This window comes from Phragmites australis, chromosome 15, assembly GCF_958298935.1.
Source record: "Phragmites australis chromosome 15, lpPhrAust1.1, whole genome shotgun sequence".
In the NCBI taxonomy this organism is placed as follows: Eukaryota; Viridiplantae; Streptophyta; class Magnoliopsida; order Poales; family Poaceae; genus Phragmites; species Phragmites australis.
This window is the reverse complement of record NC_084935.1, coordinates 19,707,150-19,722,589: the sequence shown is the minus strand read 5'-3', so window position 1 is coordinate 19,722,589 and position 15,440 is coordinate 19,707,150. Positions and strand designations below refer to the sequence as shown.

Sequence of the window (15,440 nt, the reverse complement as noted above, 5' to 3'; positions counted from 1 at the left end):
GTTAGACCCTTACCGCCCACTGAGAGGACGGTAAACAGTCGGCCCGCAGCTTACCAACCTCTCATAGGGCGGGTAGGCCTTATAGCCCTCTGAAGGGGCTGTAAGAATTTAAATTTCTCTCTTACCTTATCTGTTCAAAATAGTGATATTCTATTGCTATAAAAATCCTAAAACTTTTTGTACGTGTTCCATAATCTATGTGCAACCCATTTTAATTGAATTTACCTAAAAATCATATGTAGAATTTAAACTAAAATTCTCCAAAAAAAATCTACTTTTATAACTTCTAACAATTGTTAGTGCCTCAAATAAATTTCTAAAAATTTGGTAAAATTCACTAATATTCTTCTTATGTGATGTGATAATTTTTAAAATTATTTTCAGCCCTATATTATGTGGTAAAAAAGTGAGTTCCTTTGTAATTCACCATTTATATGTATTTTTATAATTTCATATGATATTCTTCTTTTAACTTAATTGGAATTCAAACATATATAAACCTAGTGCTGAAAATTTTAGAAATTATCATATCACATAAGAAGAATATTAGTGAATTTTATCATATTTTTAAAAATTTATTTTAGGCAGTAACAATTGTTAGAAGTTATAAAAGTAGATTTTTTTGGAGAATTTTAGTTTAAATTCTACACATGATTTTTAGGTAAATTCAATTAAAATGGGTTGCACATGTATTATGGAACACGTACAAAAAGTTTTAGAATTTTTTAGCAACTGTTTATGCACCGCCCCTTCAGAGGGCTGTAAGGCCTATATGAGAGGCGGTAAGCTGCGGGCCGACTGCTTACCGCTTTTTGAGGGGGCGGTAAGGGTTTAACCGTCTTATAAGAGGGCGGTAGACGTCTATTTTCGTAAATTTTTTCATCTGGAATATATTTAAATAAATTTTTATGTTAAAAAATATAAAAATAAAAAAAGCTCAAGAAAAACAAGCCGGGCAAGAAACCAAGTTCCTTCATCGTGTCCGCTACGCTGCTACGCCGTCTCGTCGCCGTCCATCCCCATCTTCCTCCCCCCCTGTCGCCGTGTCGCGTTTTCTTCCTTCTATCCTGTTCCTCCCCGACTCCGTGGTGCTCGTGCCCCGATTCCCCGAAGGTGACGACCTCGACGCCAGCGACGGGACGCAACGATCCAGGCCTCCATCCGCCGGAGTCTTCTCTCGTCGAGAGGCGTCGCTCCTCCTCGCGCCTCTGCTTGTACTGGACCGGCGTGGGGTGGGGAGACTTGGACTGGTTGCCTTCCTCTTGTGCTCGTAAGTAACCCTGGCTTGCTTGGGTGGAATTTTCTTGGATTTCGTTTTGTTCCGTGGGACCTTCTCTTTCCTTGCTGCGCCGCTAGCAGCCAAATCCAAATATTTCTTTCCGCCGATTCAGTTAGTTTGGATCCTTGGGATGTGTTCGCTGCGTGCTACTCGTACATCAGTTAGCCGAAACCATCCATTTATTTTTATATTAGGTTCTTCTTATTCAGAGCGCAAGATCAATCTCAGTTCACCCAATAGGACGTGGAACGCCACATGGCGCAGTTTATTTTGTATAAATTTTGGGGCATCAACTGAACCCCCATGGCCACGGTAAGTCTGCACCTGAAATTAGGTGACAAATTGCACGTCTTCTGTGCAATCGAAGCTGGATCTGGGCTTCTGGCGCAAAAAAAATACTAGGGACGTATTGTTTTTAGATGAGAACAACCATACATGCTTTGCTCTTTCAGGGCTCTCTGGACCTTTATGACTTCTGTGGAATTTTTTCATCCATGTATGTTGTGCAGAAATCAGGGAGCAGTCATACAACCTCCACCCTTTCTGGCTCTCCTAGCCCTTAAATTCTAGAGTGTGACAATTTACAATTTTGTATCCTTATGGTCAACCTGGACCTGAATGTAGCAATGGGAATATGCAGATGTTTTCTTTATCAGCTCTTATGCATTGTCTATGCAGATGTTTTCGCGCCTGGTAGGCATGTTAAGCATGTTCTCACTGCTGGTTTTAGTCTTTCAGGAAGTCATGTGCTCGTAATCTGCTACCATGGAAAAATATAGAGAGGTTATCTCCTATCATCCATTGCCTGCACCAGGATTGATAAACAGCCTGAACGATGAGATTCAATCAAAAGTTATGGAAACAATTGGGAATGCAATTAACTCATTTGATCCAAAGTCGTTGCCTCAGCATATAGAAGGGGCTTTGGGAACAGCTGGAAACATCATTAACTCATTTGAGCCAAAATGGAGCGGGCAAAAGGCGTTTGATGGGGAAGCTGATTTTCTTGATGGATATGAATGCCCTGATGAGTGTTGGGGCTCCACACCAGTGAAGGCACAAAAGCCCGTAAATATTAAGAACATTCTTGGTGGTATAATTGCAATCATTGGTCGTAGTTGCAAAAGTGCTGAAGTTCAACATCCAAAGGACTCTAAGGCTAGTGTCTCATTCTTGGGGTCAAGTGATGATGGAGATACATTCTTGCATTCCTCAGTCTATATGCCAAGTGCTCCTCCAGTGCTTGATGAAGAAGCCTTAAATTACAACATTTATAGGGCTGTGTTGGAAGCAGAACCACCAGAATGGCTTCCTGACAGTTATGCTAGCTCGTGCATGCAGTGTGCTTCTCCTTTCTCTGCTGTTACCTGTGGAAGGCATCATTGTCGATTCTGCGGAGGAATATTTTGTAGAGCATGCTCAAAAGGACGATGTCTATTGCCTGTCAAGTTTCGTGAGCGGAATCCACAAAGAGTTTGTGATGCATGTTACGATAGGCTTGATCCATTGCAGAACTTACTGATTAATTCTGTCAGCAATGCCACACAAACTGCAAAGCATGATGTTATGGATTGGACTTGTGCGAGAGGATGGTTAAATTTGCCTATTGGATTAACAATGGAGCATGAGATATATAAGGCAGCAAATTCCATCAGGAGCTATAGCCAGGTTACTGAATTCAGTTTCTTTATTTTGTATTCTGTATTTACTTGTTACTCCCTAGAAATAGCTAGAATCTGAATTTGATTTTAAAAAAAATCTTAATGCAGGTTGCAAGAATAAACCCTGAGAAGTCTATTCCTCACGCAGTTCTTAGTGGAGCTAGTGGGCTTGCCATCTTGACAGTTGTAAAAGCTGGTGCTCTTCTTACTTACAAACTTGGAACTGGCTTAGTAGTTGCTCGAAGATCTGATGGGTCATGGTCTGCACCATCCGCTATACTTTCAGTTGGCTTTGGATGGGGAGCACAGGTAGTAAATTTTTTGCTAAATTGTTCTTTTGTGTGATCAACTGCTAATTCGTCAGTAGATAAATCATAAATGGCACCGCCTTTTAGTGTTAGGCTGCAAATGCATCGTCATTTATTTATTTCTATTGCATGCCATGTGGTGTTTTCTTAGGAACTACACACATCACTTATTATTTGCTTATCATAGGGCTCAGTGTGTTAGATTTTACAGGATTTCTGTTTTCATTATTCAAAAACACAGTAGTTTTGTGTGTTCTTTGAATCATAAGGACTATATCTTTATGTGGGTTTGTGGCTCATATCATTTGTCAGGGCAATATCATGGAGCTCTTGTAGAATGAAGAATTGTGATCACAAGAATTGTGCATACTGTTGGAACTATTTCCAGCTATAGTGCCGGAGGGGTTTATTCCAGGCAAAGAGAGAGAGAGAGTGGAGGTGGGAGGAATCAACCCCTACCCTCTTGACCCCTTGGGTCCTTTATATAGGTGAGAGGGAGGTGATACTTCCTCTCCACCCCTTGGTGGGGTACAAATATTACAAAGAGGTCTTTGGGCTTTTACATGGGCTGCTTTGCTACATGTGCTCCTTTGTAGGCCTGGGTCTTTCCCCAACAGTTGCCCCTCAGCTGCAAGCTCTCATGGGACAGTAGGATGAACAACTATTACTAGGAAAAGATTCAGGTTTATTGCTGACATGTACGCCTCGCTAAAAACTCCATCTCAAAACCCAGTGGGAAAAAAGGGCATGAAGAAAAGAGCGCGTACATGCGCATGTTCCTTACATGGTTGCTAGAGCTAACACTCATAACTACGCTTCGTCTTGCTCGGCAAAGGTTGCTGCTACAGCTTCAAGAGGTGCTCCTCTGCAGTAGAAGTCGAAGGTTCTTCTTCGTCCTGGTCGGCGAAGGGGGTTCTGGCGAAGGGGTCTTTGATGAAGTGAGTGCTCGGCGAAAGTTGCTGCTGAGGCTTCGACTAAAGCAGCTTCAACGTAGGTAGCCAAGTTTGATGACTATTGTCACGACCCGCCAAAGTCCATGGTTTCCTTGCATCTCCGCTTACGTGCACCGGCCAAACTCTTGCGACCCAGGACGGGACATTCTGGGTGCCCCCCATAGCCCCTGTGTTCGTGAGTGGTGAAAGATGCCGTGTAGTTAACGTAGTCTAAGTCGGCTTGGGTGAAGTTATCATGAGTGAAGCCCCTCTGGTCGATGCCATGGTCAACAAAGATGAAGCCTCTGACGATGTCAGAGTCGACGGAGGTGAAGTAGTCATGGACGATGACCCTCTATCGATGTCATAGCCGCCAAAGACGAAGTCGTGTGTTGAAGGCCCTCTGTTCGATGTCCAAGTTGACAAATCAAAGGCGTCGCGGCCGTAGTCATCGCCTAGTCGACGGAGGCAAAGTCGTCGTGGCCGAAGCCCCTCTGGTCGACGTAGTCGGAGTCGACGGAGGTGAAGTCATCGCGGCTGAAGCCCCTCTGGTCGATGTAGTCGGAGTCGACGGAGGCGAAGTCGTCGCGGTCGAAGCGAAGTAGTCGCGGCTGAAGCCCCTCTGGTCGACGTAGTCGGAGTTGACGAAGGCGAAGTCATCGTGGCTGAAGCCCCTCTGGTCGATGTAGTCGAAGTTGACGAAGGCGAAGTCGTCTACATGGCCAAAGTGGACGTGGCCGAAGGCCCCTCTAGTCGAAGTAGACGGGGGTGAAGCCATCGAAGACTCCATCCGGAGTCTCATCGACGTTGTTGAAGCCGAAGGTGAGGGCGACTCACTCTGAGTCGATGTCGATGCTGAAGATGACGATGAGTCGATATCGAAAGTGCCAACATGACCGAAGTAGTAGCCATTGTCGACGAAGGTGGTCGGCAATGCACCGTGTACGAAAGGATCTTTGGCTTCTCGAAACGCAAATGGTCGTGTCTTCAAGACTTGTTGTCTGAGGTCTGAGTGGAGCATTGCCTTTACTTGAAGCTGAGCGGTATCTCGGTCCTCTTTGTTGGGCCTTCGCCAACCTTTTAAGTCGATTGGTGCGCTATCTTTACCTAAGGACCCGCCGCACTTCGACTTCCTGTCATGTAGGACAATAGATGCTTCGCACCCCTTTCTAGAGATGAAATACACATTATAATCGATATATGTTTGGTATGTGGACATGAAGAATAAATACTTAAATGCATTGATGTAATCCGAAGGCCTCTTTTGCCTTCGGTACGGGGGTAGGCACTCTTAGCCCCCATTTTTGTTTTAAGTCGAGAGGTGTGCTGCCTTTGTTTAAGGTCAAATAGAACTTCGGCTTTTTGTTCCCGGAATGTCTCTTTTGCTTTCGGTGCGGGGGCAGGCACTCTTAGCCTCCGTCTTTTGTTTAAGTTGAGGAGTGCTGCCTTTGTTGAAGGTCAAGCAGCACTTCGGTTTTTTGTTCCCAAATGTCTCTTTTGCCTTCGGTGCAGGGGCAGGCACTCTTAGCTCTCGTCTTTTGTTTTAAGTTGAGGTGTGCTGCCTTCGTTTAAGGTCATGCAACACTTCGGTTTTTTGTTCCCGAAGGTCTCTTTTACCTTCGGTGCGAGGACATGCACTCTTAACTCCCGTCTTTTGTTTCAAGTCGAGAGGTACGCTGCCTTTGTTTAAGGTTAAGCAGCACTTCGGCTTTTTGTGCATGTGTTAAATAGATGCACGAAAAGTACAATCGAAGAGTAAACGCTGCGGCATAATGATAAATGTAGCAACGAAGGATAAAACCTTCGGTGTGAGGGATAAGCCCCATCCCGCGAAGATTAAAAGTTTATGTATAAGAGCAATAAGAGCTTTCTCATGCAAATGTTGAAACTTGTGTATGAGGAATAAATATTCCCTCGAGCGAAGGGTAAGAACATGCATTTCATCTTACAATTTTTCAATGCCACGAAGGCGCGTTGCCTCTTATTGAGGTCAACCGCCACTTCGTCTTACAATTTTTGCGGAGGCGATGCCTCAGTTTTGGGGTTGATCGACGCTTCGTCTTTTCATTACCACGAAGGCGCATTACCTCTTATTGAGGTCAACCTTCACTTCGTCTTACAGTTTTTGCGAAGGTGATGCCTCAATTTTGAGGTCGATTGACGCTTCGTCTTTTCATTGCCACGAAGGTGCGTTGCCTCTTATTGAGGTCAACCTTTACTTCGTCTTACAATTTTTGCGAAGGCGAAGCTTCAATTTAAGGTCGATTGACGCTTCATCTTTTCATTGCCGTGAAGGTGCGTTGCCTCTTATTGAGCTCAACTGTCACTTCGTCTTACAATTTTTTGCTAAGGCAAGTGTTATCCCTCATCTTGTGCACTGTGCAATCAGTGTTTCAACATAACAGTATAGATAGAAGCGAAGGATTATCAGCAAATGATTGTCACCTTCATCCTGCGAAGAGCATGGATTCCTGCAAGTGATTCGTGTTATGCTTTACAAGCGAAGGTTATAACTTGTGTACGGGGAATGAATATTCCCCCGAGCAAAGGGTAAGAACCTGCATATGTGAAAAACAAATGCTTCGATGCATTTATGTATTAAATACACAGAAGGTAATGCTTCATCATTTATGTGAAGAATAGATACTTCGTGCGGTAATGCAACGGACGTATGTGAAAAATTAAGCGCTTCGGCATGTATACGTTTAAAAGCACACTCTGATGAGTCATGACAAAGTGCACAACAAGCATAATGTCATCAACATGTAACCAATAAACATGTGCTAAGCTTCGGGTGCACGTGAAGATTAACACTTCGGCAAATAAGCGAAGGGTGAACGCTTTAATGCGATCGATCCTACACAAAATAGAACACTTCGCTTTTCATACGAAGGGTAAATCGCTCAAACTCGTAAGCAAGAACGATGAAGTTAAATACTTCGGCACAAGGACGCATCGCATATATAGAAACAAGACGCTTCGGAACTCAAGAGAGATCATTCATGTGAACAACGCTTCGGCACGAGCGAACTGTAATCATGAGAGAGATCTTTGGCATATGGGCGAAGGATAAAGTAAGGTGCGTTTGTAATGAAAATGCATATAATGATTGAAGGCGAAGGATAATTGCCTTTGGCATAAAAAATTCGCTACCTTGAACGAAGGGTAGAAACCCTAGCCGAAGTGTCAAAACGTGCATTCAAGACACAATGTCCTTCAAGCGAAGGGTTAATATGTGATAGTGAAAAAACTCACAAAGAGGGATAAAACCTGCATGTTAGCAAGAAAGAGTTTTGGCGTGAACGGAAAATGAGCACACAAAGATAGCCTCTTTGGCAACAAGCGAAGAATGAAATTGCACGATGCATATAAGAGCGATTAAGATTACTGAAAGTGCTCCGGCATACAAGAGTGAATCATTGTATGCGAAGGGTTGAAACCTGCAAGCGGTTAGAGCTTGCATGTGGTTCGAAGGGCAAAAGCAAACTCTTTTATGCATTTGCTACCTACACAAAGGGTAAGAACCTGTAATTGAGGAATAAGATCCTTCAAGCGAAGAGTTAGACAAATGAATGTAATAAGATAGTCTCTTGGACGAAGGGTTAGAAACCGTGAATAATTGAAATACTCATGAAGAGGGATAAATCCTGCTAAAAGGAGACTCCTTCAACTCACGAGCGAAGGGTGAGTAGTTCGGTGCATAAACAATGCAAGTGAGTGCAAACATGTGAAAAAAATTCAATTTTCGGTGCATGTACTATACGAGTGCATGAAGAGAAATTGCTCTGAGCATTCCGAATATATTATCTTAATCAAAGAGTAAAAACCTGCAATTTGAGGAGTAAACCTGCAAGCAAGGAATGAAGTCCCTCGAGCGAAGGATTAGCATACATATTCAAAGGAGTAAATGCTTTGGCACGCATGCAATACGAGCGCATGTGATGTGAGTGTACGAAGAGTAAATACTTTGGCATATAATAATGAGCTATATCGTGCGAAGGGTAAATATCTGTATGGGAGGGAGAAACAGCTCTCAAGCGGAGCATAAAAACCTGCATATACTCGTAGAGGGTAAAAACAAGTACTTTGACTCGTTTATGCTATGCAAACGCACCGAAGGTGAATACTTCGGCATTCATGCGAAAAATACATGTTTCGATGCAAATGTAACGTGAACGCGCGAAAAATAAACGCCTCGAAATGCAAACGATGGGTGAATACGATGCACGCATGTAGGGATTTTGGCGTTCATGCGAAGAGTTAGCACTTTGATGCCTACGTAACGTGTAGAAAAAATAAACACCCGCGAACAATAAATACTTCTATGCGTGCAAAATACGAACTCAATGTATCCTACACCAACCAGAGAACTCACCGCAGACGCTGAGACGTGAGCATGAGCCTGGTCCTCGCGAAGCCGCTGGACTGTCTATTAGAGGAGGACAGGTCTGCGGGCGACCCACGGATGCGCTTGGACGCATCTAGGACAGACGAGTCCTCCGCCAGTCTTTTCCCCCTAAGCGCAGACGCTCGGTCAACAACGGCCTGACCGCTCTCGGTTTGGGCAGAAGGGGTCTGGTCGAGGGATGTTTGGTCGGTGGGCACCTGGTCGGGGTCGAGTTGGTCAGGGCGGGAGTAGTCGGAGTGAGGCTGGTCAGAGCAACGCGGGTTAGCCCCCTGTTGGCCGGCGCCACTCTCAAGACTGCCACCTGTAGCCTCCGTCTGGCTCTGGGCAGTTTGGCTAGCTTCGCGACCAGCTGTGTTGACTTCTGCGACCGTGGTCTCGGCAGTCATCGGACGCAATACGTCGACTAGTGGAAGATCGTATTGTAACACGAATTATGGAACCTCAACACATGGGAAGATCGGCGATCAAAAAGTCTAAGAAAAAGCCAAGCATACCATGCGGCGGGCCCTCTCTGAAGGCAACAAATCGCACAGCGGAAAAGCGTCTCACGGATGTCCGTTCTTCCTCGCAGCGGTCGCCATTAGGAGTTTGACGCGCTGGTCGACGACATCGTCAACCAACTCTGAGATAAGGGAATACGTAAGATACCATACGATCAACAAGTAGACACCATGAAAAGGGATGCGATGTTACCTGTGAAGCTTTCCCGAGTGATGTCATCAGTCCTGGTGTACAAATAGGTTGGGTGCTCTCTCCTCCGCAGAGGGCACAATCGGCGCTTGATGAAATCACGACGACGTCCGCTCTCGTCAACTTGGCGTTCACGAGGTTCTTAACCCGAGCCGCGAGGACCAACAGCTCCGTGGTGGACGTGCGGGTGCTTCCCCAGTCCTCGTTGTATTGAGTCGGTCCGCGCGGCACGCGGAAATTATCCATGGCGTTCTCGGTCTTGAGATAGAACCAGTCCTCCCTCTAGCCCGACCACGAGGACTTAAAGCCCATCTTGAGGTATGAGCCGGCAAGGCTGTCACGGAGACGAAACCCGTAGCTCTTGGTGGCTGGCCTGGCCAACGGTCTGGCCGTGTAGAAGTACCTGAAGAGATCGAGGCACGGCTCGACCCTGAAAAAGTTCTCGCACATATAAGCAAAAACGCTCAGCATGATAATGGAGTTAGGGTTGATATGGAGGTGATGGACGTCATAGAAGGAAACGACAATAGTGAAGAACTCGGAGAAGGATGGCACGAGTCCGGCTAGGAAGGAGGCAAACATCATGATCTCCCCCTCGTGGGGAGCAGACGTGTCCTCCCTAGCACAGTACCCAGAAGAAAGGCGGTGAGGGAGAAAACGACTCTCATACATCACTTTTAGCCTCGCCTCGGTGAACTTCGACTTGGGAAAGTCTGGCTCGTTGCCAGTGCGCGACGCTATGGGATTTCTGGGGGAGGGCTTTTAGGAAAGCTCTGATGGAGAAGAAGGCGATGGGCGTTAGGCTCTAGGGTCTGGTCAGATGGTGAAAAGTTTCGTGGGGAACCTTTGGCTGTCCAATTTATAGGGCTAGCGCGATATCCTAACCGTCGCGAGCCCAGTCGTTTCGGAATTCGAGAGGTTGCATGGGGAACCAAAATCCTCTCGGGTCCAGCGGCAATTAAAGGTTATCTCTCCCACGATCCTCTCTCATGCACACGTCTTCCTTTTTTCTCTCTCCTAGGATTTTCTCTCTCTGAACGTTTAATCTCTCCTTTGGATATGGTTTTCTGAGCCAACAACGAAAGTGGACCATGTCGCCAACCACGCCCTGGGCGAACTCATGTTCACCTGGGGCCCAAATGGTACGAATGGGTCCGACCACGACCACATAACAAACTACTACATCTACCGTATCTACGCGGGAGCTTGGAGGCTACTGTCGGTGTAAAGAATAATAGGGTCCCCTGGCAGGGGGACCAACGGCGATAAAATATCAGTCTTTTCCACATGTCATGATTGCGCAGGAGAATGGCCCCTCGGCGCGTTCAGCCAGCAACCACGCAACTAGTTTCTCCGATCAGTCCCCAGATATCATATAGGAACCTCGCGACCAGTTTTCTCTGATCGGAGGCAGGTATGAGCCTAATCAGTCTAATTTCATTACATATTTTTCAACTTAAATGTTTTCTCTTGCTGAGGTCGTTCTTCCAGGAGGATCTAGGCGTGGCCGCCATAGGCTTTCCATGTCACGTCTTGTAGCATTAAATACTATGGGACGACCTGACAATATGTGTCAGTAGGTTTTGCAGGTGTGTGGGGACGGGACCTGGCAGACCATGTGACAGGATGGCGCGAGCGTGGGAACGATGGGACAGACCCTGCAGATCGACAGGGCAAGTGGAATGAGGCCACTCGTTGTAATGATGGGCCTATGTTAGAAGGATTAGCTAAGCCTGAGTCTAGTTTGAGTCCCTATGTAAGTCCAATCTCCCTCGGATATATAAAGGGAGGGAGACACGGAGAACAGGGCAAGTGTAACCAGTTCATTCAGATCTATATCAAAAAATACACAGGATGTAGGGCTATTATCCTCAAAGAGGTCTGAACCCGGATAACCTCTGGTGTTCTTGAGTTTATCACACGCACGCAGGTAGGATTTATAGCCCTAAGACATAGATCACCCACCACCTTTTAGTGTTAGGCTGCAAATGCATCGTCATTTATTTATTTCTATTGCATGCCGTGTGGTGTTTTCTTAGGAACTACACACATCACTTATTATTTGCTTATCATAGCGCTTATTGTGTTAGATTTTACAGGATTTGTGTTTTCATTATTAAAAAACACAGTAGTTTTGTGTGTTCTTTGAATCATAATGATTATATCTTGCAGTGGGTCTGTGGTTCATGTCATTTGTCAGGGCAATATCATGGAGCTCTTGTAGAATGAAGAATTGTGATCACAGGAATTGTGCATACATTGATTCCTCGCTCTTTTGCTTTCTGACGTGGTTACACCAATGATACGATGTTTCTTAACTTCACTATATCTGATCTTACTACGCCCTTAAAAAATTTGATGAAAGTGGTGAATAGATGGGACTTAAGTGAAAGATTGAACATGCTGCCAGTTTTTTCAGGCTAATTTAGAAATGGCTACTTATTTTGTTGCCTGGGGCTCTGCAAGTTTTAGTTTATTAAAGAGAAACATCATCTTGAAACATTTTGCTTGTTGTAGAAAATGGTACAACTGTGATCTCTTAGTTGGCCAGCGTAAGGAGTTTTAAGGCAATACATGTTTGTGTTAATTGTTATTGTCCAAAAATAATTTATGTTTTAGGTCATAGTAGTCCTGGAGTTCGCCGATAATTTCTGGTTGCATGTTACATACTTGCGTTTGCACACACAGGTTGGTGGTGAGCTAATGGATTTCATCATAGTGCTCCATGGTTCAGAAGCTGTCCAAACTTTCTGCAGCCGAATGCATTTTTCACTTGGGGCAGGTGTAAGTGTTGCAGCAGGACCTGTTGGCAGAGTATTAGAAGCAGACCTGAGAGCTGGTGATAAAGGATCAGGAGTTTGTTATACATATAGCTGCAGCAAAGGTAACGATTTTGTCTTACAGTGAGATCTTTAGCCTCGTCATTGCCAATGGTTTAGCCTTCTCATCCTTGAAACTTCAAGTTTGCAATGACCAGAAAATTTATCTTTAGACCGAAAACATAGCCTACAAAGTTTGGTTTCTTTTTATCTGAATTCAGTATTTATCTTAAGTTTAGCCAATTCAGAAGTTTAAATGTTTATTGCAAAATTAAATTGAGTGTTCAGTTGTCTAGATTTTGGGGACTATTGATCTGTTGACAGTTAGGAAATAGAGTTCTTATCCCTTACGTATAGGTTATTAGAGTCTTTATCCGGTACTATCTTGCCTTCAGAGGCTACTATTAAATATAAATTGTACTCTATATATTGCCTTACGAGGCTACTATTAAATATAAATTGTTATTCATAATATGGTATATAGAGCTAAAATTAGAGTTAGGGTTTTTTTTCCCTTGCGTGTTGCAACTTTCACGCATACTTCCTGCAGCCTATCGACTTTCTGCCGATCTGATCGGTCCCGATTGCTTGGGTCGGCCCTAGTCGGATCTACGTGCGCCTCTGTCGTTGCTTGGCTCCACTCCTAGCTGTCCCGTCTGCTTGGCCCACCTCCGAGCGTCGCCCGCCCAAGGTCCTCCATGATCGCCTGCCCGGCATGCAAGAGCCTATCCACCGTGCTGCCCTGATTGCATCGTCCCATTGCCGTGCGCTGCTCCCCGCTGGCGTCTTGCCCAGATCTTGCTGCCGCCGCTGTTGGATCTGCATGTCTTCTTCGTCGCTATGGGCTCACCTCTTTGTCGCCATCTTGATATCCTCGGTCGCCGCTTCCTTGTCCTCGGCCACTGTCTCGCTTGCAGCCGACCACCACCGCCAAGCGTGCTTCCCTGTCGTGCGTGTCAATGGTCCTCTGTCTCCTGGACCGTGACACTCTCTGCCAAATCATGCCACCGCTGCTTAGGTCTGCAATGGCGCTCATGCTCATCTCCACTTGGATCCGCATTGATGGGGCTTAGAGACGTGATGCAAGGTCATTCATCTTCATCACCGCCACCATTGGATCTTCAACGTTGGTGGCTCGTCTTCGTCACCGGTGGCATCTTATTGCCCGCTTCCGCACAGCTGTCATCGTTGGCTTCCACATAGTCGCCTCGTCATCCGCTTCTGCACAGCCGAACGGATTCGGTTCTCTTTGTCAGACTACGCCATCGTGGTGTCTTCTCAGTCAGATCGCGACGCCAGAGGTTGCCGCTCTCACAACCCACCATCTGCTCTGCCTTCGCAGATAGAAGCTCTTCTCTGCCATGCTCTCTGTTTCTCTAGTAACATAGTAGCGCTGCTACCTTATGGGCAAGCTTGTTGCTACTCTGCTTTGCTCTCTTGTTTGATTGGTTGTGTTGCATCTTGCTTGCTAGCTTTTACCTATGTTGATAGCTTCTTTTGAGTTTAGTTTCATTAAATTCCATTGAGTTCATATCTAAGTCTTAGTCTCTCTTTGAGTTCGTCTATGTCATGCGAGTTCACATATTCCTTCATCAATTAGGCTCTTTCTTTCCCTGTTGTTTTTTATGCAACCACGCTATCTAGATCTTTTTTAGCTTTTGTGGCGACTTTATTTGTCATCTATTGCTACTTTTCATTTAGGGCATTCTTTTGTCATCTTGGTCTTCCCGTAGCTTTTGTGATAACTTACATATGTTATCTTGCTACTTGTTGTCGCTTTATTGCGATTCTCGACCAAAGGCATTTATTTGTTGTCATCATCACGATTCTACTCCTGTGCTTCGTTTTGCATTTCTTCGGCTTGATTCGATATGAATACAAGACTCTACTCTACGACGGTTTTGAAGAAACAGTTTTTAGATGTATTAGTTTTATTTTGTCTAAGTTTATTACTTAGTGTCATCTCTTTCAAATGCAACGCTATTTCGTATGTCTTGTATTTGAGGGGTATTAGGAATATAGAGTCATTATCCTCTACTCCTTTGTGTATTCTATATATTGCTCATATGGGATACCATTGAATACAAGTTGTTATTGTTAATATTAGCATCTTTCCAAGAGTTAGTGCTAACTTGGATATTGTTTGACTTAATATCCCAAATTTTGGATTGAATATTAGCCATCAAGAACATTTGTATGGGTGTTCATGTCCGTAATATTCCATCATGCTTTTGCATGGTTCTGTGGCTACAGGCGCATGAGGGGTATCTTGGTTTTGCCCGTGTGTATATTCCCGCACAGAAGGTCGTTTGATTGTTCCTTCCTACATCTACGGATGCAATTATTCAGTTGGGTCTGGCTCGATGGATACGTCCGAATCGAGCTTATCTTTGGAGCTTGGCTCGGTAGATGTATTGCATCTGCTACAATGCTTTAACGGGTTCATCCGTTAGTCTCAAGTGCAGAACTATTGCATCCGCGCATGTATATAACCAAACACCTTCACATGGTCATTGCATCCACAAGTGTAGGGTCATTACATTCGCTCATGCAGACAACCGCACACTCTTCTTTTCGAAATCATTGCATCCGCTCAGCCTACTTTTACTCGTCTTGTAGTTCTATGAAAAGCCATGCGGATAACCAAACACACCCACAATTAATCCTCACGATGTTTTTTTTTTACTTCACAGGTGCATTCATTGGTGTTTCATTAGAAGGGAACATAGTTACCACACGGATGGATGCTAATCTGCGGTTTTACGGTGACCCGTATCTAACGACCTGCGACATTCTTATGGGGAATGTGGAAAGACCAAATGCTGCTAAGTTTCTGTACACAGCGTTGGATGATCTTTACTCAGGGCTGGTGTGTTAGCTCAATGTGAAGCTGAATTGTACATAGTTGCTTTGAGTTTTTCGATTGTGCCAGGTTGTATATATCCACGAAATTCTTTTGCCGTTTGACGGGCAACATTGGGTATGAACTAACGAAATGCCAGATAGTCTGTGGACATGCAAGTGGACATCATTATGAAATACTCCTGACCTGAGCCCAAAGGAACTTAGATCACATCGAACTATATCAAGCGACTTTTTTTTTTGACTAATCAAGTGACTAAATTCTCTGCAATCCGAAAACAAGATGATGTATATAGGGGGAAACTGATAGTTTTATTGAAGAATTGCAAGAATGTAAATGCAAAAATATATAGTAGTAGTAACCCAATTTTGTTCACCTGCAGCAAGACATGGCAGATGATTAATTCCATGCTACTGAAAACAGGTTTATGCATTAATATAGGCAGCACACTCTTGATTGCAGTGCTGTGCGGAAGAATCT

At 44.7% G+C, this 15,440-nt stretch overlaps 1 protein-coding gene across 2 annotated transcripts; it reads left to right on the top strand.

Moving 5' to 3' along the window:
- Nucleotides 1–953: 953 nt before the first annotated feature.
- On the top strand, nucleotides 954–15,170 carry LOC133893528 (uncharacterized). 2 transcript variants are annotated; one of them, XM_062334562.1, is made up of 5 exons: nucleotides 954–1,270; nucleotides 2,010–2,947; nucleotides 3,049–3,249; nucleotides 11,967–12,162; nucleotides 14,791–15,170. In XM_062334562.1, the coding sequence occupies exons 2-5, from the start codon at nucleotides 2,045–2,047 to the stop codon at nucleotides 14,973–14,975; spliced, it is 1,485 nt and encodes a 494-aa protein (XP_062190546.1). In that variant the 5' UTR covers nucleotides 954–1,270; nucleotides 2,010–2,044; the 3' UTR covers nucleotides 14,976–15,170. The 2 variants fall into 2 exon arrangements, with proteins under 2 accessions (XP_062190546.1, XP_062190547.1); XM_062334563.1 differs by having other exon boundaries at nucleotides 955–1,270; nucleotides 2,018–2,947.
- Nucleotides 15,171–15,440: the final 270 nt, after the last annotated feature.

Excerpts from the sequence above, each read along its gene's own strand:
- LOC133893528 (XM_062334562.1), top strand. The coding sequence starts at position 2,045 with ATGGAAAAATATAGAGAGGTTATCTCCTATCATCCATTGCCTGCACCA. Across the intron at positions 3,250-11,966 it reads GCTTTGGATGGGGAGCACAG|GTTGGTGGTGAGCTAATGGA; the intron begins GTAGTAAATTTT and ends TTGCACACACAG. Across the intron at positions 12,163-14,790 it reads TACATATAGCTGCAGCAAAG|GTGCATTCATTGGTGTTTCA; the intron begins GTAACGATTTTG and ends TTTACTTCACAG.